This window comes from Pseudopipra pipra, chromosome Z (assembly GCF_036250125.1).
Source record: "Pseudopipra pipra isolate bDixPip1 chromosome Z, bDixPip1.hap1, whole genome shotgun sequence".
Taxonomy (NCBI): domain Eukaryota; kingdom Metazoa; phylum Chordata; class Aves; order Passeriformes; family Pipridae; genus Pseudopipra; species Pseudopipra pipra.
In genome coordinates this window covers 2,079,760-2,107,303 of record NC_087581.1, presented here as the reverse complement: position 1 = coordinate 2,107,303, position 27,544 = coordinate 2,079,760, and the positions used below count along the sequence as shown (strand labels likewise).

The following is a 27,544-nucleotide window of genomic DNA, read 5'->3' as shown; positions in this document are numbered from 1 at the left end:
CAGCAGCCTCTGCAGGCAGACTGGAGCTCAAACCACAGTCAAAACTTCATCTATATTTTTTGTTAGACACCCAGTTGGACACAACAGTCGCAATGTTAGTAATCAGTATGGCCAGTGCTAATTAATGGGACATTAGTTCTTCCAAATGCAACCAGATCTTTTTGGCAGCACCAGATATGGGGGAGCAGGAGAAAGACAAGGGGAATCTTTGCTTGTCCCAGGCCAGAGATTCGACTTCCCAAAATTCTGCCCATCCTCCTAATGTGAGGATAAATCATTATTTATGCTCAGGTAATTGTCTCAACCCCTTGGAGCAGCCTGAGAGAAGCACTGGGTACAAACAGATCCCAGAACTTTACAGTCACCCTTCAGTTGAGCTCAAGGGTTTTTGACACATGACAGGGGTGCATGTTGACACAGCAAACTGAAAACACAACACAGATTTGTGACCAAGTGTCCTATGTTTGAAATTAAGTCTCTTCAAGCGTCACTTCATCAAAGCTTTGGTCCATCAGCCAGGCAAGTTTCAAGCCAGTGCTCTCAAATCCAAACACAATTAAATTATTCAGGCAGTTATGTGCAGGCCAATTCCTTTCCTACCACCCCCACCCTGTTTTTAAGTAGAAAACTTCGAAGCTGGGTTTTTTTTCTCCCCTCTTCTAACAAGACTTCCTGTTATTGGCAAGTAAGTATTTTGGAAAAAAATCCTCTTTATTATTCTTCCTCAGGGCCTCAGAAGAGCATAGTGTTTTCTCCACATTTTACAAGCATGGCTGCTGTTTGTCATGCAAAACTCCACTAACTTTGGAGTTAAGTACTTTCAGAACAAAATCAGGAGACAAGGAAGTCTTGTAGAGTTTCGGTCAGTCAGGCTCTCTGCTAAATCCCTAAAAAAATAAAGCTCTCCCTCTCAAAAACCCTCCACAAACCACCTTCAACCCACAGGATGAGATGCCCAAGTTGCTGAGGAGCTCTTGGAACACTCCCAAGGGTTGTCCAAGCATTACAGAAAAAGCAAAAATGTCTTCTTCAGAATCAAAATCCACACAGATACTGCAGTAAACCTCTTCCCATTGAGGCTGTGGGCTTTTTATGACTATTTATTTCTAAGACTGCTTCTCCTCATGGCCAGGCAACTGCCAGGAGACAGGACAAGTGTCGGTTCTTTTGTCTTGAACTCGAGTTGCTCCAGAAGGGACTGTGCTGAGCCTTGGCTTTGATAACAACAGAGATGCAAATCTAGATTTGTCCTGCCCTCAGCCCCATTTCCATTAAGCCTGCTCCTGTGCTCAAACCACTCCTTCAGTGCTGTAACAAAAGGAAAACGAGTTTTATGATCCCTAACTAGCAGATACATATCACAAGTGTTCAGATAGCTGCTAAGGGTGCTTTTGTGACCACGTATCACTGCTGAAGCTAAACATCACCCACTCTCTCTTTTTTTTTTTCAGCTCCACCACTTTTCCTGTTCTGCTAAACCTCAGTATTTCTCAGCCCTGGCTCTATGCCCATTTTAATTTCATACACTGCACAAATCTCAAAGTCTGAGTACATTACGAAGATGTTTTCCCTCACATCAGTACTAACATCAGCGTTGCTAATAGCTGTGGTTTTTCCTCCCATTGGACTCCCAGACTTCTGAAGCTGTAAAAGAAGACATGTGTACTTATCTAGAAGGGGATTATTGTTTCTAAATTAGTGTTATCATTTCCAAGGCCTGACTACAAAAAGAGGAGATGTTGGCGTATGATCACACACCTCAGTGCTGTAGATATATCTCTTGTGCAGACCAGGATCCTGTTAGGAGTGTCCAATCTGGAGGTGGACCCTCTCCAGAGCAACCACAGTCCTTCCCATGCAGAGCCTACCTCAGTGCTTGACAGTCCTCCCATCCTGCTGAGGCTGCTTAGCTCCACATCCAAAACACAACTTCATTTATTCTCCACTACAAAGGTATTTTTTTGCAGATGCTACTGCACCAAACTTAGTGCCCTTGGCTTTTCAGCAGACCACTTACAAAAAAAATGCATGGCAACTAATGTTAAAGTGCTTTCTCCACTGTTAGCCTGGGTAGTGATTATACATTCAACCCCAAAGTGGACCTTGTTGAGCTTTACCTATCTATGCTTGCAGGAGAGAGACCAGCCTCAAGCTCCATCTGCTTTTGCCAGCTTTGGAACCAAGCAAGTGAGGAAGCACAGCACAGACACACAACACAACCAACTCTGTCTGTGCACAGCCTGTGTTCAGGTCACTTGGACCTGCACCTGAACCAACACCCCCTCTGACAGCACACTGTCCTTCACATGGTACAACTCAGTGGTGTAATTCTTCCCCCAGCCCACAAATCTCAGCATTGCCTGCTGCTGTTTCAATGGCAAGATCTATGTGGTTCTCCTCAGAGCTTCAGTGTGATCAAATCTTGGCTTCCCTCCCCAGAAACCTGCCTCTGCCGCCTGAGGCTTTTTGGTTTTGACCACAGACTCCACCAGTGATTCCACAGGGAAAAGAAATATACACCAACACACAGGTGTGAAAGCCCCGGGGAATCCATGCTGCACAACCCCTGCATGAATCTCACCAGCTTACACACACCTTTTTCTCAGCTTCACTTTGTGAATTCTACAGGTCAGCTCTTCAAGGACGTGCAACACAGACAGAAGAGACAGGACTTCAGAAGTGTTTCTAAATTCGTTATGCATTAGTGTTATTTCAAAGTAGTTCATGCATCAAGACAATTCCAGTATACTGTGCAACTGTTTGGAATCTCTGAAGAGTTCTAAGTGTGCAGAAGATAACCCTGGGGGATCTGCCATTCCCTGGTTCAGGGCATGGCTCTACACCTTGACCTGCCTCTATTCCAGCTTCCTTGGAAACTGGGTGCACATCTGAGGCTCTGGTCTCTCTGTGTAGTTACTCCTTGATCAGGTGACCAACTTCTCCTGAAGATTAAATGCGAACTGATGGAGAGCATCCAACTCTTTACACAACTGCAACTACTGGCAGCCCAAGCTTAATAATCTCCTACACTTAGTGCCACAACAGCTGTTCCTGGAATCTTACTTCAAAATGAAAAGGCAAGTAAACAACACTTGAGAATCTGCAGTCCCGGGTACATGTTCCTCATAAGCTCAATTAATTCATGAGGCATAAATTTTTTATGCTACCTTACTACAGCTTTAGACAAGCAAATAGAGCAACAATTCTGCTTTTCACAGAAAAATCAAGAGTGACAGAAGCTTTCTTTGTTTCACCTTCCCTGTTGGGAAAGCAGTAGGGCTGGAGCCTATTGACACTTCGGATCCTATTCCAAAAGGAACAGGACAAGCAACTGGGCTTTATCGAATCCATTCTGACTAGATCTTCTACACGGGGAAAAAGGATCAAGAGCATCGAGGTCTGACGTCTTTACATATCCATTGTCATTCATTTTTCTTCTGCCAACTAACTAGATTTAATCCTGATTACAGTTAATGAAACAACAGCTAATGCAACATCAAAGACTGTTCTCAGCTTTGAAGCCTAGATTCTAGTTCTTGTAGCTGTGACAATCCAGAACTAGGAACTTTACTCCACACACTGTGCTTTCCCAAGGCAATAAACAACCTCACTTAGGGAAATTTTTACCCAAGAGGGAGGGAAAAGAGGACCAACGTGACTGAAGGTTGTTTTTAAATGGCAGTTATTTTTAAATGGCCTCTTTTAATGCAGCTTATGGTGGGGTATTGGGTTTTTGTGGCCAGGGTTTTTGGTAGCAGGGGCTGTGAGAAGCTGCTGGAAGCTTCTTCCCACGTCCAGTGGAACCAATTCCAGCTGCTCCAGGATGGACCCACACTGGCACAGGCCGAGGCAATCAGGACTGATAGTGACACCTTTGGAATAACATATTTAAGAAGGGAAAAAAAGCTACTGTGCAGATGTAATTGGGTCTCAATTGTAATTGAGAAAAGCAGAGTGAGAATGTGACAGGAACAGGTCTGCAAACACCAAGGTCAGTGCAGGAGGGGCAGGGGGTGCTCCAGGCACTGGAGCTGAGGTTCCCCTGCAGCCCGTGGTGAGGCAGTTGTGCCCCTGCAGCACATGGAGAGCCATGGGGATGCAAACACCCACCTGCAAGAGCCCACACTGGAGCAGGTGGATGCCTGAAAGAAGGTTGTGAACCCATGGGAAGCCCGTGCTGGAGCAGGGTCCTGGCAGGACCTGTGGATCTGTGGAGAGAGGAGCCCACACCGGAGCAGCTTTGCTGGTAGGACTTGTGACCCAGCGGGGGATCCATGCTGGAGCAGCCTCTGCCTGAAGGATTGAACCTGTGGAAGGGTGACCCACAGGGGAGCAGTTTGTGCAGAACTGTTGCCCGGGGGATGGACTCACCCTGAAGAAGTTCATAGTGAACCTCTCCCATGGGAAGGACCCCGGGCTGGAGCAGGGGAAGGAGTCCAGCTCCTCTCCCTGAGCAGTGTCAGGAACATGTGATGAACCAACTGTATCCCCCAGTCCCATCTCCCTGTTCTGCTGGGGGGAGGAGACAGAGCTTGGGAAGGAGGGAGGGGTGGGAGGAAGGTGTTTTTAACATTTATTTTACTTCTCATTATCCTGCTCTGACTTTGTTGTTAATAAATTCAATTAATATCCCCAATTTGAGGCTATTCTACCAGTGACAGTATTTGCTGAGTGATCTCTCCCTGTCCTTATCTCAACCCATATCTCAACCTGTCACTATATTTTCTCTCTGCTGTCCAGCTGCAGTGACAGAGCAGCTTTGGTGGGCATCTGACATCCAGCCAGGGTCAACCCACCACAGGTGGTTATTCACTAGTCAAGTGAATATTTCATCAATATTTTCCTAGTAGTGATAAACTTTCAGACCAGTTGCAACTTAATTCCCTGAGCAGGTCCTTCTAGCAGCAGTTGCTAATACTGCTGGCATGTTACTTGCTATTTTTGTAATTCTTTTAATAAAGACAGTACCTCACTGAAGCTTCAGTGTCCCCAAAATTAGGTTACAGTCAAGCTTGTTTTGGTAAAAGGAAGACTGCTTCATACTCAAGTAAAACACTGTGTGGGTGGAGTATAGTGAAATCCTGTATTTCACAATATTTTAACTCAAAACCCAGTTGCAGTAAAATTTCAGTTTGCAATGCTAAAAAAAGCTGTAACCACAATGAAGTGTGACAAGTTTGAAGGCTTAAAACAAAACACAGTTCACTGTGCCAACAGTTCAGAGCTGCAGATGATTATCAAACCCCCAAACTTCACACCCTCCCACTTCTACATGAAAAGTTGGACACATGAAAATAAGAAGCTTAGTGAAGTAGTTGTGATTTCTAGCATTAAGTGTGTTAATTAGTTCAAAGCTTTTATTCCTAAACACCTTAGCTGACTACTTCGATGGCACTCAAAAACCTTTCAAGGCAGATATTCATACTTGCTTTATGCATTTAAAACAGGCCCCTCAGCCAACAGCATAGGCTCTCTATCAGAGAGCAACTCAGAGCCCTAAATTCAGACTTTACCTCTCCCTCCTGATTTTACAGGGAGCCTGAAGTTAAATTATTTATGCTGCTTGCCCGCGATTATTCTCAAGGAGGTTAAGCACTGATTAAGTACAACGTCCTGAATAAGAACAAGAGAACATCAAAGCTCTCACTGTGGTCTAGATTTGTATGGCACCACCTGGAAGTCCAAGGACTCTATGCAAAATGCTAAAGAAACAGCAGAGAATTCCTGTTGCAGAGTGCTCACCACCTAGGCAGGAAACACGCACAAAAAGAGGGGGGAAACATGTAAGGACGATGCCACTCTACTACCAAGTACCACAGTTTAAAGCTGAAAGAGTCCAGGCATGCAACGTTGTTCTCAAAGCCTCAGCCCTTAAACAACTTCTAAATGAAATCAGGTTTTTCTTTGGTGGAGGAAGGGTTCTGAAAAGTCATCTCTGTTCCTTCGAGCTGCCAAAAGGCAATTCAAAAATCATTTTTAGGCTTGGATATTTGCATCAGCTACCTGATTTCTCATTACCTGGCTTTGGCAACACGATGAAAATCAAGCTCAGGCAGGGCAAGTGATGAGAGAGATCTGAACTCAGGCTCACAGAATCCCAGTCTAAACTTAAGGCAACAGTTATATACAGAGTTTTTCCAGCTACCCATACTTTAAACATCTCCATTTGAGTACTCCCTGCTTGCTACATGCTTTATTTTGCAAAACAGCCTCACTGAAAAATAATTCACTTTGGACATCCGTACTTTGACTGGCAAAAGAGGAGAGGGATGAAGCCACATTCCTTATGTACCACAGGCATTCTACATTACAATGTTTGAGTGGGCACTGGTCAGGTTTTGAAGAAGAGCAGAACAGCAGTGGATTAAGAAACAGGAGTAGGTTAAAGTTACTTAAGAACTGCCAAAGGCATTTAAATGAAATACTGGCAAGCAAACATTTTTAAGCACAGGTAAGTTCCCTTGTGCCACTGAGCTGTTGGCTGAATCAGCAATGGCAGGAGAGAATATTTCAGTGGTACAAACAAGTCAAAACCAGTGACTTCTACACAGACTGAGATGGTCTTGCACACAGGCAGACCCCCAGGTAACGTCTGCAGGGTCCTTGTACAGTCCTTGGGAAGCACACACTGAAAGAAAAGGTACAGTCGAGGTTACTACAATGTTCAAGGCAAAGCAAGTAATTCCACCACAACTGAAAGAGCACATTCAGAAATCCACAGCAAGGAGACCACAGAATTAGGTCACCCAACTGATTCAAGCTGCAACCTGCTCATAAATACGAGTCTGACCCAGACAAGCCTCTCTTATCTAACTGTTTCACAGGTGAAAGCAAACATCTGAGTTAGTAGGATGCAATTTGCTTGTGGTAGGAAAAAGCAACTGCTTTAATAAACAGGAGTAGAAGTCTGTACGTACGATTGAGCGCCCACAAATCCAGAACCTCCACAACAGCTGTATGAAAAGTCATATTAACACCTAAACTCTAACCTTCTCAGCCACAACTTGGAGGACACTTGTACCATTTGCTTGGGTCAGTTAGGATGATTCCTAACCTTCAACAAAAAATACAGACAGCAATTAATAAAAAAAAACCACTCGGCCACCATGAGAATTAAAACTTTTATTAGTGTATTCACATATTAGGCAAATGCAACACGCATGAAGCTTATTTCTTAGGTTCACAAGTTCTACCAATACATTAGTCTACTGGTAAAACTAGCACAAACTGGTAACTGCTTTGCCAATTTTTGAAAGGTGTCTGGCCCACTTTTTCAAGGCTTGATTTTTGGTATTGCTTCTATTTCATTATGGCATAAAAATATCCATCACTATCATCAATTTATTCAAGTGATTAAAAGCTGTAACACTGGCCACATTTTTGTTCTCAAAGCTAAGTTATCACTAGCTGCACTTACAAAGTACAGTACTAGTGTAATGGATGAAACAATGGGAAAAACAGACAAAGGCAATCCTGCTACTGCCACGATAACAAAAGAATGACTGACAGCTAGATCACAAGATTGTTAGTAAGATGTGTATTTTTCAAGTTCATAATAACCCTTCTATACAGTTTCCCATCCCATCCCCAGCCCAGACTTATTTGTAGAATATATTTCAGAATATTTTTTAATATGGTGCTGCTGTAGTGTCCAAAGGTTCACAATAACATGCACTGTCATGAAGAACCTAGAAAGTCCTCCTTCGCTGGTCATACCTCAGCAACCACTATCCTAGAGGTTTTGCAGAAGCAACTACTTTTAATAACAAGGCCCATTATGACATAATGAATGCGTGTGATCTGGTGTGTAAGTAAGCTACACAAAGCCACTCAGATCAGAAATTTAAATTCTGTTACTGAAATATGTTAAGAAGCTGCATCTATTTAAAAACCTAAATAAAAGAGTCTAGTTTACCCTGGGAAAGGATTTTTCAAAGGTATTTGGCTCCAGAAACTAAACCCCATTATTTTTAGTGACATCTGTTCAATGAAAACATACAGATGTAGGGGGTAAGCCAATAACCTTCTGTACTTAATCCATGATCAAATGCTATGGTAAGTTCTCACTCCATGAGAAAAAAACCCACTGATTTCAATGATTTAAGGTACAAAGAGTCCCAAATTACAACACTGCCAGCAATAGTGCTGGCACTAGATGCATCAACTCAGGTGGGTAGGGAAAAGTAGACTCCCAGTGTAATGGATACTTGGAATTTACAATATGAATTCATTTTAGGCCCCATTAAGTATATAAAGTGTCTTAAGAATTTCACAGAGGAATCTCAAGACATTTCTTTCCCTTCCAATGGAGGGATTTTCTTTTTCTTTAAGAAGGCAGCAAAAAGTTAAGCTTTTCTACAAGGAAAGTCTGCTTTTTATGTTTAGGACTACTCAAAAAACCTGCTTATATAAAAAAATATAAAAGAATAAGGGAGTAGAGTCTTGGAATCTTATGAGATATTTGCCCCAATCAAAAAACCAAACGACTATTTATGGGAATAAAATGTAGAACAGCACAATACTGTGATATTTGAGATCATGATACATTATCTGTACGTATACTTAGCTATTCATGTTATTGATAAACCATTAGGACACTCAATTATATACCCAATAAAAACACCATTAAAGAATCTTTAAAATTGTCGCTTCTTTCTGAAGAAGGCTTTTCTATACACTAAATTTTCATCTAGTATCAGAGTATAGGAAACAGAATCCACAAGGTGCTTTAACTGATGAGACCTCAAGTGCTGTTTTTCTTTTTTTTTCTTTCCTTTTTTTTTTTTTTAACCTTTTTTTTTTTTTTTTTCATTTTTTAAAAACCTTTTTTGGATAGTAAACAGTTCATGGGGACCACACACAAATACTACGACAGAGGAGCTGTTATATTAAGTCTGTTGTTTGGACTCGATGTTTACCCCACTGGTGAGGAAGGAGAAAGATTTAGGACATGCTGGAGCAGCGAACTGAAGGGGAGCCCATCTGAGTCAGTACTTTGTCCAGCCACTGTAGAGGTCCATTCAGATGAAGTTCAATCCAGCAAGGAGTGCTTGTTACCGTTTGGCGCCTAGAAAACAAAGGAATAGGGAAGTGGGAAGTCAGAAAGCAGCTGTGGTTGCCATAAAATTCTCCACCGTGTGATCGAGTATGTTTCCACACATATCTACTACACAGAAAGATAACAACCTGCAACCATTATCAAAACTGTTACTAAACTTTTTTCAGTCTTTGAAGAAAAAAAAAACAAAACAAAAAATCTCCAAAATTCCAAAACACTCCCACATCTGTAAGACACATCAATAATTACATGCTTGTCCTAATACATCAAGAACACTCCACTCTGGAGAATAACAGCAGTATTTGCTTCCAGGGCCACATCAAGAGCCTTACTTGTAAAAAGAAATTCAGACAGAATTGTCCAGCTGATGCAGTGTTCACATAACAGATACCCGTGTGCAGCTGTATCTCAACCTTCAGAGAGTCTGCATGCATAAATGGGTTTGAATTCTATAGACAACTACTGAGAAATATGGAATAGAAACCCTTGGTTCTGCGCTGTCAGTGTGGCCAAAGACCACAATGCTGTGGTGATCATAAGGTCTGGCTTTTTGGAGCAAATGGCACAATAAATGTATAAGGAAACTGGGAGATGTTGTCAGAAACACGACATCAAAACACGGTGTGTGGTTATCCTGTGCTAACTGATGGTATCTCAAAGGAACACCAAACCTTATCTCTGATTTCCTGTGATCTTACACTTCTACATGTGTTTTGTACTGTAACATCCTCACACAAACAATTTAAGTAAAAATTACATTTCCCTTGTCTTCTGCACTAACTTGCCTATAATTTTCCACATAGAAGCCCTTAATAAGACACCATGTAGCAAGAGTCAGTAAAGCTGAAGGACTGACAACCATAAAAACTTCATTCACTTTCCCATATATCCTTGTTTCAGAGACCTGTTAGTCAAAAATCTTCCTTCTCATCTCCAAAGTAAAGAAATCAGAACTGGACATAGTCTGCCTGAAAAATCCTGTTATTTCACTGTACCCACTCCAGGCATGGGAGTTTTCCCTAACTAGACTGGCAAGACTACTGTTGCTAAGCCAGTTTTTCCTAGTAATTCCAGCTATCCCAAGATTCAAAGGCAGCAGATTAGTCAGACACAAACCCAGCCCCTTCAGTTTTACTGTCGGCACTGCAGCCCTTCGCTTTAAGGAAAGCTGTTTATATAAACAGAGGAACTGAAAAGGCAGAAAGATTAAACCAGGGAGAAGATCGATTTCAAAAGTTTCACATTTTCTAGGAGAAGGCAGCAGCTGAGGACTGTGCTCTCTCAGCACTCAACAAAACAGTTATCTTAGCCCCAAATGCCTATGCACCAGAACAAAGTGATACAACAGAAAAACAATCTAAACCACAGGAAATATAATTCCATTTAGTCTTGAATCCTCTCCCAAAGAAGGAAGTTCATTATTCCACTGCTGTCAACTCCCCTACGATGTGTTTCACAACACACTTCCTCAAAATTTTATAACTGGTTCTGTTCAACAGCCCTGGCTTTGCACTACACCGGCAAAAATTGATAAAATAGTGACAGTCTCTGAGCAACCATCTCAAAGCTAAAAACTCAGCATCTCCTACCCATGGATTTCCAGTTCATTTATCAATAATTACACCTCTACTGAGCTTTCTTCAGAAGATGATGCTAGACCTGGACAGTTCCTGTGCTACTGTGAACATCTGAACTTCTACCATCCTCAATTCAAACCAACATTTAACAAGCCAAAAGCTGTAAGCTATTTTGCCTACCAAGCTTATAAAATGTATCAGCTTGCCATACCTGCACGTTTATGCACATATGCCTAAAGTGCAACTAATGCTTTGGCTCTGCCCAAGCCTGTTCTATGAGAAATGTTTTTTCATATAATAATGAAACACGGAAGTTTTAACAAGAATGATGGGTTTTTACAGTGCTTGCCTGGTCCGTTTTGACAAGCCAGACTACATTAATTTAAATTCAAGGTTGTGTTTGCTGGAGCCACCTCTTCTTGCTTTAATCCCAACTCAGCATAATTTACAAGTTTTGTGCATCAATAATTTATTAGCATCACCTTAAACAGAGATGCAAAGAAACTAGTTCAGCATTATGCTAGTAATCAGTTTCTGTGCTATTCTGGCAATGTTTCCACTGCAGCTTTTTCAATCCTATGGTGTATGAACAGTTTATAGGCTAATAACCAACATTCTCCCTCCTTTGAAACAACTTGACCAAAAGTTCTAACCCAGCACTTACACTCCATTCACTTCAAGCTGCCTCCATGTAATGTGACTGATTAAGCCTTTCTTCTGTTCAGATTAGAATGCTGTATTTAATTATGCCTAAGTGTATACATACTCCTTCAGAGCCAAACCCAATAGCTCTTTAAACCTGAGCCAGATTTTTTCTTGTGCACCTCTTCCTAACACAGAGGTACCAATTTATTCCATTACTCAAATTTCTCATTTCATCTAATTAGACTATTACAAAATTGGCTTCATTTAGCTGAGAAACCTCCCCCCCACACTGACACTAATGTATACATGTACGAACTTCAAGAGCAGATAAAGCAATCAAACCCCCCAGATTCAGTGGAAACTATATGCCATTATTCAACTTCAGAAAGGATATAGATTAAAAAAAAAAAATCATTATGTATTGTATTAGGGTATTGATATGTCAGACTTCATTCTTTCAGTGGACAATTTCTAGAGAGGTTTAAGGGATTTGTTTAAAACCACATCTCTAGCTCTCCAAAATAATGAAATCTTTGAAACTGCTCTGTTAGAAGTCAATTACTTTTCTTTCTGAATTCCCATACTACATTAAAAACAGGCACTGTCCTCAACTACAGCTCTCAGTTTGTGCTAATAGAGAATACAACTGGAATCTATTCAAAAGCATCTAAAACGCTATTTTTTCCACTCAAAGGACTGTTTTTAGAAGTTTTACTACACAAACACAGTCGTCTTACTCCTGCAAAGTTTTTTCCACTACAAGTTCCAAAATATTTGCCACCCCTTAAGTGCGTGCTCTCCAGTAATTTCATCCTGCAGGAGGCACTCCCAGTGACTCCAAGTCTTCCCGTTGGGTACCATCAAACCCCATCCCGCACCACAGCCTAAGGAACTCACACTACACTCAGAGCAGACTGACTGTATGTTCAAATGTCGAAATGACTGTATGTCTAACAATCAGCAAATAATCTTGCAGGACAAGCTGTGAAACTTCTAGGTCTTGTCAGGGATTTCACCATAACATGCAAGCCAGCAGGACTGAGCAAGGGAACAGAACTTTGACGACATTCCTTGCTCAACAGTTGGCTTCAGTGCAGCACTAAAATCAGTTTATGGACTTCATAACTTAGCAGTTCCACAGATGAGGAGGAGAAAAAGGAAAATATGGGTTCAATCTGCAGACAGCATACTCACAATAGCACTGAGAAGCCTCTATGTATGGCTTTCAAACCAGACAGAAATACTTTGTTAGTTAAAGAACAAAAATGATTAACTCTAAAAGCAAAGAGGTTTTTCTCTTACCTGTACTCAGCCCCCCATCCTTTAACAAAGCTCATTCTTATGGTACACATTCTAGTAAGCTGATAAACTGCTTCAAAGCCCTGATTCACAGACTGAGCCAGAAGAGCAGCGAATTCTTGGTTATTAAAGATTTTTAGATTGCATCCTATAAAGAAAAAAAAAGTCAAAAAAAGGTGCAGTCAGTGAACATTTGTGTTTGCTACACAGAAGCCCAAAACTACGCAGAAATTACAAAAAGGAAAGCAAATGTCGTCCAGCGAATACCTTCACTGGGTATTTTCCCACAAGACCTTTGTGAGGCTACTAACCTGGTGGAATTTTGCACACAGTTGCAGGATGCCAGCCATATCTTTGATTACAGTTGGGGCTCTGAACAAAAATCGCACTATCACTTAGGCACTCAGCAAAAACTTCTCCACCAATGTAATAGAGACGCACTCCCCTCCCTGTAGCAAAAGTCACAGGTACTCTAGTTATGATATGACCCAAGCAGATTAGGAAACAAGGGAGTATTTTTTTTTCAGAGAAGGCCAAGTTTTTTCTTCACAACAGAAACAGAAATCAATTATCCACAGGACCTCACTGCTGTGCTGACAGCTGTAGCAGGAGCAGAACACAATTAACTTGCATTTTTCTCCCACGAACGCACAATATTTGGAGGAGAAGAAGAATAAATTTGGTCAAAAGCAGGACAGAATTTTCTACCCATAGGATGGCTTGTAATCAAATCCAAGCTCAGAAGCAGTGTTCATTAAAACAGAATTAAAACTTGTGCTAATATTAAAGCACTGTATGTGAAGCAGGACAGGCCACTGTGGTGAAAAAGGAAAACACAAGTATACCACTTCAACACTCTCTGCTTACATGCACCCACACCATTTCACAACCCACTGCATATCCCTGTGTTGCTTTATCAAAAACAACAGGACTTCATTTAGCCCTATTACAAAAAAATAACCATAAGATATCATATTGTCCGCTTTTAAATTCTTATTTTGTTCTCATTCTGAGATAGGAAAACAGATCTGTGTAGGTTATTTGCAGCAGAAGGTAAATAATGTGCAATTGATCTCCCAAAGAAAACTATTTATAATTAACAGATCCTTTAAAGGTCACGGTTTCCATTCCCCTTTTTTCTTTAAAACAATTCTTCAACAAAATGTGAGCTGCTCCATTAAAGAGTGAGAGCTCATTACATTTTTGGTTTTCCTCATCATTGATCATTTTGACCAGTCATCAGCACAGGCACAGTCTAGGTTTCTGCACATCTAAAATCTTATTAGACAAGCATTTGGATTTGGCATTTGGACTTGGCACATGGGGAGTCAAAATGTTCTACTAAAGAGGTTGAAATTTTACTGAAAGTGAAAAACACAAAAGATTTTGTGAATGTTGCTAATAAAAGAATCCATGAAAAAAAAAAAAAAAGATAGTTTACCAAAAAACTTAAAGCCAAGACAGTGCATTGTGGAAAACAACATTCTTTGATTAACCATTACAAAGGAAATCTTACTCATGTCAGAACAGTGTGTTATTTCAATGGCAGCTTTTCCCATTTCAGAGAAGAATTCAAGAAGTACTACCAATATCCATTCTGCATTTTACAAACTAGAATAAACTAAGCAACATGTCAATATTTTGTATTTAAAGCTTCGATTTCAATTATAAGCAACTCTTACTATAAACGCTGCCCAGGACAAAGAGGTCCAACAAGGAGCCTGAAAGGCAAAAACCTGACCCGTGGGATGCTTTGATGCACCATCTTTTTCCACAAGGCAAGAACAGCAACATGAGGAACAGAAATCTCACACAGCTGAGTGGCTTCCTCCTGTGCTGCCTGATGCCTGACAGCTTTGTGACGGCTGCTGCCACCAGTTTAGGGGCTACTGATTGAGGAAAGGCAGCTCCTTTCAGCTCCAGCCATCGCTACATCTCCTCCCAATTCCAACTGGCTTCAGTAGCAGAAGCTGCTACATTTCTCCCTGATTTTAGAAGTTGTGAGCTCTGTGTCTTTCCACTTTTGTCCTTAGCTAGAGAGGCCAAACTTTCCTTGGCAAGCCCTGAGAGGGAATGTTGATGTCTGGCAGCACAAGCGTGAAAGGAACCCAACACACATCCTACCTGGACCATTCCAGATAAATTAGCCGACAAAACGAAATTAGATAGTTAAAAGATCAGAGATCTTCACCTATATGTCGTCTTGTCATTTCCACCGTAGCATTTCTGTTTACATTGGAAAGCAGACCTAGACAAAATCGCTCAGAATTGGATGGATCTGTAAAGCCATCTACGGTCAGGGAAGGCTGGGACGCGTGGAAGGTTTCTCCCACTCTTTGATTCAATTCATAATATGCTATTGAACACCAAAATGCAGGCTCCGAGTAAGTAACTGGTTGCAAGTCTAAAACAAACAAAAAAAAATTTTTTAGAACCCAAGCCTAACACAGAATTTGAGGCTGAAAGTAGAGCTATCTTCCCTGCTATTTGTCTCTCCCAGAAATGACAGCAGTAGTCTCCTCAAACTACTTCTATTATGTTTTGCTTGCTGTCCTTTTTACCTACCCCAGTAAACAGAATGGAATTCAATCTTCCACACAAGGGAAGGAGGAGGGGGAAAAGGGGTGATCTAATCTGACCACAGCTCATTTAATTCAGTACTTGCATTTTGCTCGGCAAAATGATTAAGCTAATGGTGCTCTGAGCGCCAGACGTTGAGACATTCCTGTTGCCTTTCTGTAACTTGCAAACATTTTGGCAGCGTAAAAGAAAAGATTAAACTATCAAACACTGAACAACAGAAAGGAAAAAATAATATGAAAATTCTGTTCTCTTGCATAGATCTTATACTGTCTCTTTATCTAAGGGTAGTTCTAAGCTCCTTCTACTCTCCCTTGCTAGAGCCCAGTATCTTCCCCGTGCATCTACAACTTTTCCTGCGCTGCTTCCCCTTCTTACCTACCCTAAATACTTACTCAGCATTCTGAACAGCATTTTCCTGTCACATCCTGTCACCATTCCTTAAACAAACCCAGGGCAATCTGATCTTCCTGAGGCATTTATACAGACACACAGCAATGGCACCCGATCAAAGCAGGTGGGCAACTAACGTGGGAGCAACAACTGTGCTGCAGTCAGAGGTGAAACAGTACATGAGAAGAGCAGTAGAAGGGAGACAGCAAGTCTGGACAGCATTATGGACAGGCAAATGTCCTCTGAACTACTTATTTTATAAATGCTGTTCCTGCACACACAACGTATCTCTCTTTGCTAGGAGCTCAAAAGTTACCAAAATAGAGCAGTTGTTAACAAGTTATTAACCCAGCCCTATTATATTTAACATCAGGAAGCCAACCCAACAGTCACCTCTTAATGCAACTCTTAATTTCTTAAAGTACATTTTCACTTTTAAAGTAATTATAACTATATAATGAAGAGTCATCACACACAGAGAAATAATTATAAGTATTTCCAGCTTACCCAGACTGTGATTAACTGGAGAGAGAGTACTAGGAGACAGCTCTGCTGGAGATCCTGTTGAAGCAATACAGATAGTTCCAGAGCAAATGGATTTTGTTATTTCAGCTGGGTAGGCACAACCATTATCTACACCACTTTTACACTGAAATTTTTCAGAATAAGAAACCTCAGAAATCCTACAATCAGTTTTCTGGAATATCACACGCTTACTCTGAATTAAGATTTCATTCAATTTTCCAGATTTCTGGGAACCTACCCCTCCTTGTAAAGACTCAATTAACTTAGTGTTGTATTTGGCAGAGCTCTCCCTCCATGCACAAACTGTGAACATTATTTATGCACTTCTCCAGTGAGAAGGTAGTGACTTCCCAAATTCTGCGAAATAAAAGCTAAGAAAGAGTGGATGAGACAAGCAAGATATTGCCTTTCTGTTTTCATAGCAGAAGGTTTATCTTGGAAATGAGAAGGCTCGGGGGTGACCTAATGTGGCCTTCCAGTAGCTGAAGGGAGCCTGCAAGAAAGATGGAGAGGGACTGTTTACAAGAGCAGGTAGTGACAGGACAAGGGGGAATGGCTTCAAACTGAAAGAGGAGAGATTTAGATTAGGTATTAGGAAAAAAAAAACTTTACTGTGAGGGTGGTGAGGCCCTGGCACAGATTGCCCAGAGAAGCTGTGGCTGCTCCTGGATCCCTGGAAGTGTCCAAGGCCAGGTTGGATGGGAGCAACTTGGTCCAGTGAAAGGTGTCCCTGCCCATGGCAGAGGGGTTGGAACAAGATGGTCTTTAAAGTCCCTTCCAACCCAAACCATTCTGTGATTTTATGATTCTGTGATCTCCGGAAAAGAACAAGCTACATTTGCGCATTTGAGGAAATTATTCTTTTCCAGAAGGAGGAAGTTAAAAACTCAGAAAAACATGAACCCTCCAACACAATTTGCACACTAAAATGCAAAATACAGAGAGGCTTTCACAGAAACATTCCCGCAATGACTGCTTATGTCAGGCTGTTTTAATTAAGGTATCTATTGTCACGTAGCAGGAAAATATTGCAGTTCTTACAGAAACTGGTGCAGTTGATTCCAACTAACTAAAAATGGTTGCTAGAATTAGCTAATCAAGCACACCCAAGTCTGCTGGCACACAGCAGGAGGTTCTGATCCAGCACACTAACTCTGCTTTGTCCAAGTCTAAGGTCAACCACATTCTGCAGAAACCCTTTCACACAAAGGCTCAAATGCTTAATGTTTCTACAGCTTTTTCCACAGAGCTTTACCTACAAAAATTAATTTGAAACAAAGCAAAAGTGATAAGGTTGTCAGAGACAGGTTCTCAGAACACAGATTGTCTGCAACCTGTTTATTAGACCAACAGACGTTTTGCTTCAATGAAGCTGTTTACTAGGGAATAGTTGAAACCAATTAACTATTAAAATCTATTTTAAGGACTTCTGGTGAAGATTTAATTAGAACTTGTATACTTCTGTTATGTAACAAATGTGATGTACTTAATACGGCTCAGAATGTTTTAAAAGCATTTCCCTAGCAAAAAACTATTTTGTTCATGAAAGACTGAAAGTGGTATTTTAAACAGGTTGTACAGAGGAAAACTGCCATCACCTTTTGGGCTGAATTCGTGCTCCTACGCAGAGGGATCACAGCTAGTAATCCAAAGCCTTGCAAGTAGTGAGAAATAAATGTTACCTGTATCCATGCTTTGGTTCAACTGCTGGTCACTTGTTTCTCCATCTTCACTGATATATCCTGGAGGAGGTGTTTCTGTAAAAAAAAGAAAAACACACTGACTGCTTGAAAGACTGGGGAAATTTCTGTAGAGTAAACACTTGGTGTTTTTGTCATCACGTCTTCAGGAGCTCCACCATACTGGAACACTGAATCAGAATGTCACTTTGCTGACACTTTTTCCTTTCAGCAGGACTTCAAACACACTACCTGCCTTATTTTTATGTATATCTTCTCTTGAGTGCCAGTCAATTGCTCAAATATATGTAATTAACAGACAACTCTTGTTTGTTCCATTTAAGACAAGATACAGTCACTACAATGAGTAACAATTTTCCAATTGTGATCAACAGCTTTCATACCTAGTAGAATTACAAATGAAAAAAACCATCTGGTGGCTTCCACAAAAAAATAACGTGAGCTATCTTTATGTAGTATAACCATCAGATCAGATACCCTCCTACACCTTACTGAAATTGTTAAAGATTTATTTTTCAGTTCAGTCCCCAAATCCATCTTTCTTCAACACCCAACAGTTGATTTCTCTCATTTATAATAACCATATTGACTACTTACACTGCACAAGCTCTATCATTATTATTACTACTACTTCTAAGCTCTATTAAAACCATCAGCTATTCCTTCAACTAGCTTTCTTTAAAGACAGTTACATAGACCAAAGTAAACTCAGTACCAACTCTGAAACATTCTGATACCAGAAACTGTGTCTAATTCCACAGAAATATCTTCAAAACCCAGGAGACTGTGCCTGTTCCTCTTCTCCATTCAAAATGCTCTTTGTAATCCAGATAATGAGTTAACCAACTGCCTTTCAGGAAATAATTTTCTTTGAACTGGGCAAATGTCTTTTCCTCCATATTAAAGGCAAACCCCGGACTTCTTCAGTGAAAGTGTTTGAAGCTAACTATCTCTACAATCACTTTAGAATTGTCTCTGAAACTTCCAGGGATTAAACACTTCTAATTACATTATTAACAAACAATAGAAATTTAAAGATAAAACCTTTTTGCTTAAGAAGTAAAATAAAATTATATCAAATATCATGACTAAGTTGTACAGCAACACAGCAAGATCAGAAGGAAGTCAGCAAGAGGAAACTAGATTAAGTCAGTTGATTAAATTAAAATGAACTGAGAGAATTTAATCTTGGATTCATTCTGTAAAACGAGTGTGCTAAATATAGATGTGACAAAATTCAAGTGAGAAATTAAAAGGGTGATTAAGGGAAATCTTCACTAGAAAGAAGTGTGATAACAAAAATCATACCCATTTTGAACATTTCTACAGAATCCATTGTGACAAAGTGGACTCCACCCTTGTCCAAATCATTTGCTGTAGTTAAGCCCACAGCCATGGTAAAAGGTCAATACCCATTTCCAGTCCAACCCACGCCTCCTGTTTCCAGTTGCTAGTCTAGGCTCTTTGGCACAGATTATTTTCCATGTCCACCTAGTACTAAGAATAGTTTAGGGTCAGAGGTTGAGCACCACCACAGCTGGAAATAAAAGCGCCGGTGTGGCATTAAAAATTTCCAGTAGAGCTTGAGTGCTGCCAGGAGTGTGGAGACAATGCAGCCCAGCACATCCACAACCTGGAAGGGAACACACAGCTCCCAAAGGCCTCCCTGTACTTTTGTCATTACCTGGGCCCAGCTGTAGGTGAAACCAACTTCTACCAACCTCTCTTGTAGACCAAGCACTGAGACAGCACTGGAGTGCAAAGCTACTACAGTCAGTCTGACCTGCCACTAAGGAAAAAGGTTCTCTGAAGAAGGCTAAGGCACTCAAGACTTATCAAAGCCTGGCTAAGTGTTCAAGATTAAGTCAGCAAGGTCAAATAAAGCAAGATTCCATGATATGAACACAAGAGGAGGGTGCCAGTGACAAAGAGAAGGAGGTAAGGTGTGGTTAGCTGCATAAACATTTGAAGATCATGTGAATACCCACAATCACCTTGAACAAACTCCCTGCATATAACTACTTTAGCTCGTTTCCACAGCACTGGATTTGCAGTGGCTTTCCAGTAAGTTGTTTACAAGTGCTATCAAAAGCCCTCAGATCGAGTCAAAAAAGTATACACAAGTTAAGAAAGCAACACCAACTTCTAGCACCCTAAATTGCTCTTTATAGGTGGCAAATGATGTAGCCCAAATTAAACAGAAGAGATCAAATTAACTGATTTTTTTTTTTTGCCAGTTCAATTCTTGGATATATTTGAAGAAAACACAAGCAACATTCTGTGTAACACATGTAGATACTATTTGTACACTGCACAAATTCGAGTTTCAAGGCAGTCATCTTATTCTTTCTGAGACTCCAGATGTGAATTTTCAGCTTGTTCATAACATGGATGCATTAAACATTTATGAGCAAACTTCAGCTTTACTTGATTTTGCACTCCAGGCAACTTCCTGAAGAGATAGGAAACAGGAAGCTGGGTCAGGAAACAAAGGTCACTGATTTCATGTTTCAATAAGGATAACAGGGGTTTGGGTGCACTGCAGCACATTAGCCTTGGAAATTTGTTTTGGAGTGGGAAAGGGGTAAAGAGAGGGAGGGGGAATTCTTATCAGTTCAATGTTGTTAGACTGTTCTTTCATACTAAAAAAACAAACTTGCATGCACACAACAGCAACAAAAAGCCAAAGCAGACCTTGACTGATAGTGAACTACAGATCGAGACACTTTTTAAAGTCACTGCTTTGCAACTTAAAAGTTTTCTCCACATACTGCATGTGATGAGATTGAGCATCAGTTTATTACTCGATCTCCAATGCACAGTTTTGGCAACCCCTCTATGTCTGTGAAACAGGCTTAAAGCTTAAGATGAAGGTCTATTTTGTACTCGTTAGCATCCTGAATCTTGAATAAGCTACTGAAACCAAGTAAGCTATTGTGAAACCACAGCACTAGGGCTTCACACAGGATATCTCAGTTGTTTAAGGTATGGTGCTAATAACACCAAGGTTGTGTGTTTGATTCCTGGTGGAATTCCTAAGTGAATGGTAGTGGCCATTCACTTAGGAGTTGGACTTGTTGATCCATGTGGGTCCCTTCCAACTCAGAATATTCTGTGATTCTGTGATCATGTTCTGCAAACAGAAGTGTTTAGGTATTTCCATTGGAATTAACAGATGAAATCAACTAAATCGAATTTACTGGAGCATATATCAATTAATTTGATTAGGAGGATGGAATGACCATCTTTGTTCCAATGGCACGATGCTAAACGTACTGTTTAAAGTGGGAGTTAAGAAAGTACCTGGTATGTAATTGCTCTGTGGCTCAATTCCAGCTGGAAAGTTAGTGTTTTCAGGAATGGAATGGGTATAGTCATCGAGAGGTGGCAGCTCCGTTAGAATCTCAGTGTGCCGTGGCACTAGCACAGGAGGCAACACTGGAAAGGAAAAATTCAAAACATTAGTAAGACCCTCAAAATAAATGATTCTGTAAGGTAACAGGAAAAAAAAAATCTAAAACATCTCACAATTTCTTCAGCTGTTCTGAAATTTTGTGAATCTCAGTACTTGCTAATAGCACAATTACTGGAAGAGATGGATTCCTGAGGTGCTCCAAGTAAGACTGTTCCATACTAGCAAAGGTAAATCATCTCTGTTCTCCTATTCGGTCTGGATCATACTTAGCCAGCTGGAAGCTGCTAGCGGTCCTGGGAGTGTTTATCAGGAGTATTCAACAGATTTGTAAAGATTTTTCAGTAACTTTACTATCAAAAACTATCAGGGATACAATCTCACGCAGAGATGCCGCAACAGAAAGTCAGAAGCAGTCCTCCTACCTGGTGTCTCCACTCTCTGGTAGTGGTAAGGGTTTACACATACTTCATCCTTTTTAAGATTAAAAGCATATTCACAGTTTTCAATTGCTTTAAGTTCATGGTGGCTGTGGAGGTCTGGCCAGCGCCACAAGCGACAGTAAATGACGTGTGGCAATCCTTTGCGGTGGGACACCTGCAGACGGCCATCGAGGGATCTGGAGAGGAAAGACGTGGAGAAGTGTTTACAGACTGTCTCTTAATCACTCAAGCAACAGAGTACACACACGGGAGATGGGTAGTTTATCCTCAAATTCAGTGCACTGACAGTGCTAGTGACATTTATAACTCTTGTTAAAAGGCTTCAAATGTGATAAAAGTGATCACACCAAGCAGTGTCTTAACTTATTTTTGAGCTGCTCAAATTATTGCCAGTGAATTTAGAGTTCATTAAAAGCCACTTCAAGTCCAACCAAGTACGACTGCTTCATATACTTTTTCATATACTTCTTTATTTTAAATGCAGAAGACAGTTGTTAAAAATAAAATAAAAATCACACACTTAATGGTCCCTTCCACTGCTAAACCTCAAGGCTTTGTTATGGTATGGATGCTTTATGGCTTTAAGCATAAGAATTCCCACAGGACTGCAAATAAGCCTATAAGCAGTCAGCTGCCCAAGTGATCCACATGGCAGTATAACTGTAATGCAAAAAGCATGAATGCACATCTTGTAAGGGCTGTACAGTTTATCTTCTTCATCTGCCTCGCTACCAGCTGAAAACGTTTTGCTAGTTTTAAGACAGACTGCATATGCTTACACAAATGCAGATGTTTATGATTGTTATGGGATGGGAGACAAACCTCAATACACAAATCAAGTAATGTGACATGAAAAAATAAAGACCCTGTTCAGAATTTGCCCACCATTAACTACTGAAGAATTTACAAACAATTCTTTAGTAGCTCGTATCTGAGCCAATTAGCAAGATTTAACTGAAAGCTTGTGGCATACAAAGCAGTTTAAACACTTTGTAAGATTAAGTCTAAAGAATTAAGTTTCCAACTTTGTTAATATAAATACCAAATCACATTAGAGCTTGCATTTAACAAGTCTTCCCATTCTTTCAATAGCACTGGCGTGAAAAAAGAATACTGCAGAATTAGAGTTTCATTGGTCAAAACATCAGCTAAGAACATTGGATTTCTACACTGGCAAGGAAATATTTTTAAATGCTGTACCATGAGAGGCCTAGGAAGCATTTTAGTCTATTTTACAGCTAAAGCATCCCATTACAGACCCTCCAAAGCCAATCCCTCCCACAAGATTTTTATGATGCGAGAGAGGGCAGAATATTCACCTGGTTTGTTCAGAGAAGCTGTAAAGGCCTGTTGTATCCCACTGATCTATCGTGTTTGGTGTACTCAGTCCCCAAATTTCAGAGCAAGTGCTGTGCATAAATTGAAAACAAAAACAAAAAATTGATATGAATATGGAACATGGTTATTCAAAACACCATGATGTCAAACATGGAAAAATGTACAGAACACTTCCTTTCACATAGAAGATAGAGCACTGTTAGACTTGCATTTACACTCACATCTCATGCTATATTTTCTATATGAAGGAGGCTATCAAAATGGAACAAGTGATTCAAGGTAAATGATAAATGTTTTTAAAAGGTGAACAAGTTCTCAGGTTTTTAGTTGATACAGTTGCAATGTTCCTTAAAACAGGCAAAACTTCCTCAGCCTAGTTCTTTACGAAATTCAATTTTAAAAGGTAGTTTCTGGGTTGGGTTTTTTTGTTTTTGTTTGTTTTTAAACATAAACTGCCCTAGGAATTCAAACAAAGGCCATGTGTATCCAAAACTGAACATCACAATCTAACATTCAGGTACCACCAATTATGCATTAATTTTATTCTCCATGAACACACTAATTTGCTGCTTTTCCCAAAACAGGAAAATTCAAACTCTGAAGAAAAACATGTTAGAGCTGATACTTCTCACTGTTTTCTGTACTCTCCTTGATTAAATAGCTAAATATTCTTTCCCACAGTATACAAAATATGAGTGTTTAACATAGTTTTACAATGTAGTATTTTAAAAACTTTAAGTGCTAAATTAAGCAGGAAGGGAAGGAGAGATAACCAAGTCTTAACCAAACTGGTTTGAGGACAAGATCACAACAGTAAAGATAAAGGAACCTTCAGTTACAGACACAAATTAAAAGCAGCAGCAGAAAACAGCACGGAACTGTAAAACAGGCAGCAGACTCTCAGAAGCATAAATTAAGCTTAATTCTATCATATACTTGCTCTGTGGCCACTAAAAATGGACAGTTTATTTTATATAAGTTACACACAACTAGATCTTGCACCTCAGAAATTAAGAGAATTTGGCTCACAAGCACCTTAGATCTTTGCTTCCTGACTGGAGAGCCTGAAGCTCAATTGGCTGCTACATTACCTTTACAATTAACAGCCTCTGAAGAGCTGCAACAGAAAGAATCCACATTCACCAAACTCCTGGTTTTAAATCTAGGTGTTGTGATTTAAATTTAAATTACTAAATTTAGCTGATGCGTTCACAAGTTTGGATTGAGTGCTTCAGGGAAGAGAAGTGAGGTAGGTGTTTTCATTTCTCCTCGTTACACAGGGAAAATTCATTAGTGTTATGAAACAAAGGAGCAGATAGCACAGCACTGGACTTAAAACCCACTTTCAAGGCTGACAAGCACCTCAGTTCTACAATGACTTTAATAAAACCCAAGTGTGGGCTACTGGTGAAGGGAATGAATAGGTCTTGCCCCCTTCTTGCCTGTACCACACACCTTATTTCTAATGCCATCCCAGGGAGGCTGAAATGTCCATGAAATTGAGCAGCAAACCCAAACCAATAAACTGGTTACCCCACCACAGAACATATGTGGCTCAAAATACAAGTTGTGAGAGTTACTTTTCAGTCAAATCACTTCTGTTCACCATAGAGCTACATGAGCACTACAAGGACAAGCAAGAGTGTAACTGTGGGCAGCAGCAGCCTGTTAAATAAAATACGACCTTTACTGGTTACAGACAAAAGTAAAACCTTGTACTAGATGACTTTGTCTAGCAGAGAGCAGCAGAGAGCCAGAGATGAAGGCCCATTCTGACACAGATCCAGCTCTTCAAAAAAGCCAACTACTACCCAAACAAATTGCATCCATTTCTGACACAAGAAGCATCACAGCTCTCCAGAGCAAATGGGCAAAGAGGGATCCTGACCACCACAGCATCAGCAGAGCCTGCAGCCTCACTTTTTCACATCCCTCATTCCATTTCACATGCCTCCAGAAGGGGTGGGCTGCCGGCAGCTTCCTAAGGATAGAAACAGTTGCCCTGAAGACGCACAGGCAGCCTGTGGGACACCAGGGAGCATCCCTGCACTGTACTGTGTCCTTAAATATGCACCACTACTGCTGGTAAGACAGATCATCCTGTACATGCAATTAGAAGAACAATCAGCAGACACAAAGCCTACTGCATGTTAATTGACACAGTCAGCTCTGACAGCTCAGTACCTTTGAGCAACGGATCCTTTATACAAGGCAGTGCTCCAAAGCTGACGCTGTCACACAGACTACACGTTCCCAAAATTGTGGGGTGCATCACTGGTGCAAGCATGACATGCCACACATTTGGTTCGTGAGTTCACAGCCCTTGACAAAGCACAATGAACAGAAACAGTATTTTATATTGCTAACCTCTTCTCTCTATAAATATTCAAACTGTCAAAGCTGACAGCATATTCTACAACCTACAGAAAGACAAACAGTATCCTGAAGTGACTGTGTCACAGGGCCATAGCTTGGAATGAAGCTCAGGACACCACAGAAGCAGGACAGGCCAAGAGGTACAGAAAAGTGACCAGTTAGATCAAAACTGCTCCACTATTCAGCAGCTTACACGATATGCCATCTCCTAGGACGTATCACTGCTTAGAGCTGGGAGTACTATAAGTGTTTTACTGGCAGATCCACACTAGGACTATATTCCAACAATCAACAATCAAACACTGAAGAGCCTGCAGGAAATCACTCTGTATTATCAATAAAGTCAGCTCAACACAGCTTTTACTGTTCACTGGAAGAAACATCTGAGGAAATAAAGTGGTTTGTCCACTCTCCTGCTCACATAAAAGATCCATTGCCTACAAGATGCAAGGCCATCCCCCCCTCCACGTCACCCAGGCAATAAATTAGGACTCTTAATATTCACACGCACGCACACCAAATCAAAATGAAATTCCTCACAACCCTAAAAACCATACTTCACACACAGCACTTCCATGAAAGGCCACACTATGCTCATTCATACACAAGCAACTGCCTGACAGAGAGTAGGCATGCCTACTCATCCCAGAAAGGTGGTGCTGGAAAGGTAACTAAATTCTGAAAGATGTTTTAACCACCACTAAAACCATCTGAAAGGAAGACAGGAGGTACAGACTTTTTAGTAGTGCAGAATTACAGCCTCAAAATAAATAGGAGTCATTCACTCCTAAATCTACCTTTTTGAGGCATCCAAAACCCCTTGTGATGCAAAGAGTCCTTTCAGTGCCTTAGTCCATAAAGATTTTAGGACCAACATCTGTATTCATACGTTAAACCTTGTCTGGAATCATTCCCAGTCCTTGGAACATGATTGTCTGCTAGAAGGCAGCTAGGACATTCCCCAGCACCAGGCTGTGCCAATTAATGTTCTCCCACACAATTCCCAGGTTTGAGACCATTGGGACCACTCGCACTGGGCAGTTTAGATGCAGCCCCCTGCCCTGGTATCTAAGAGTTGAAAAGTATGAACAAGGCAGTCCTGAGCCAGTTGGACACGATGCCTGGGAATGTTCCCAGGCACGTTTAATTTATTAGGAGGGAGGCAGCCAAGACATATCACCATTTCACCTTTAATATGCAGACTGCCCTCAAACTGCAGTCTAGAAGCATACTTCAGGCTTTGTATTTTACCAAATGGGGGGTGTTGGTTTTGAACTCACTGTAAACTGAAGCGCTGATAAGCCATCATTGTTTCCAAAATATAATTTGGCTCCTGTGTACAAGATGTATTTAAATCTTTCCTATGTAGACAGGGCTTAAATATACTCCAAAATACAAGCTTAAAGCTAATATACTTCCTCTCACCAGAGCAGACGCTTGCATAACAAGGAGCATTTTCACCACTGTTCTCAAAACAATTTGGCTGTTGACAGAAACAAGTCAACATTTGGTCAACAATACAACAGCTAGTTTTTTATCTTTTCAACACGAGCTCAGAATAGCAAATCACCACAGTCTGTGGCCTCCAGCACTCCCAGAGCAGGCCTGCTTAAATTGTTACTTTTGCAGATCCCACGAAGTAAGTGAATTTATTACAAGGGACTTCAGGGATATAAAGCATCAATTTGGCTCAGTTTCCCAGGTGATATGAAGGTCCAACAAGAGAAAACTATTTCCTAGAGAAAGGACAAATGATGAAAAAAAATGCTTGCAAGGAATAACAACTACTCTTTGAGACCCAGGGATTTGTAGGGAAAAGTTAAAGTCTAGCAGGTATCTGATTGAGCTGCTACATGCTAAACTTAGGACAACTGGGGTTTGGGACTTTTTGGGACTGACCACAGGACTGATGAGATGAAGAAAGTGTCACACAAGCTAATACTGAGTGGAATTGAAGCTACTTCCAGTGGAGCCTTTCCCTAAACAGAAAGGGTTGCAAGAGCTGGTGTTTCAACCTGACTTTTTATCTGCTTATAGCAGCATCTTAGATCATATTATACAATTCTGGCAGGATGAATCTTTAATGTGGCTATCAGCATGCAACAGCACACAGTATGCCTTCACTTCTTCCATTTCATCACTTCCTTTAACAGGAAAATCTGAGTTCCAAAAAACCCGCACTCTGAGTAAGAAATTAC

The 27,544-nt window shown here is 40.7% G+C and overlaps 1 protein-coding gene across 5 annotated transcripts in view; it reads right to left on the bottom strand.

Annotated features, from left to right (window-relative positions):
• Positions 1–7,107: 7,107 nt before the first annotated feature.
• Positions 7,108–27,544, bottom strand: part of SMAD2 (SMAD family member 2) — a 49,436-nt gene continuing 28,999 nt past the window's right edge. For 4 of the 5 annotated variants that reach the window (XM_064640942.1, XM_064640943.1, XM_064640945.1 and 1 more), the window contains 9 exons: positions 22,952–23,041; positions 21,615–21,808; positions 21,081–21,215; positions 17,760–17,834; positions 16,060–16,113; positions 14,771–14,983; positions 12,891–13,028; positions 12,583–12,727; positions 7,108–9,067 (listed from right to left, as the gene is read on the bottom strand). In XM_064640942.1, coding sequence (XP_064497012.1) covers positions 8,944–9,067; positions 12,583–12,727; positions 12,891–13,028; positions 14,771–14,983; positions 16,060–16,113; positions 17,760–17,834; positions 21,081–21,215; positions 21,615–21,808; positions 22,952–23,041 — 1,168 coding nt within the window. In that variant the 3' untranslated portion in view covers positions 7,108–8,943. The remainder of the gene's footprint in view (positions 9,068–12,582; positions 12,728–12,890; positions 13,029–14,770; positions 14,984–16,059; positions 16,114–17,759; positions 17,835–21,080; positions 21,216–21,614; positions 21,809–22,951; positions 23,042–27,544) is intronic. The other variant, XM_064640946.1, reaches the window with a different exon arrangement.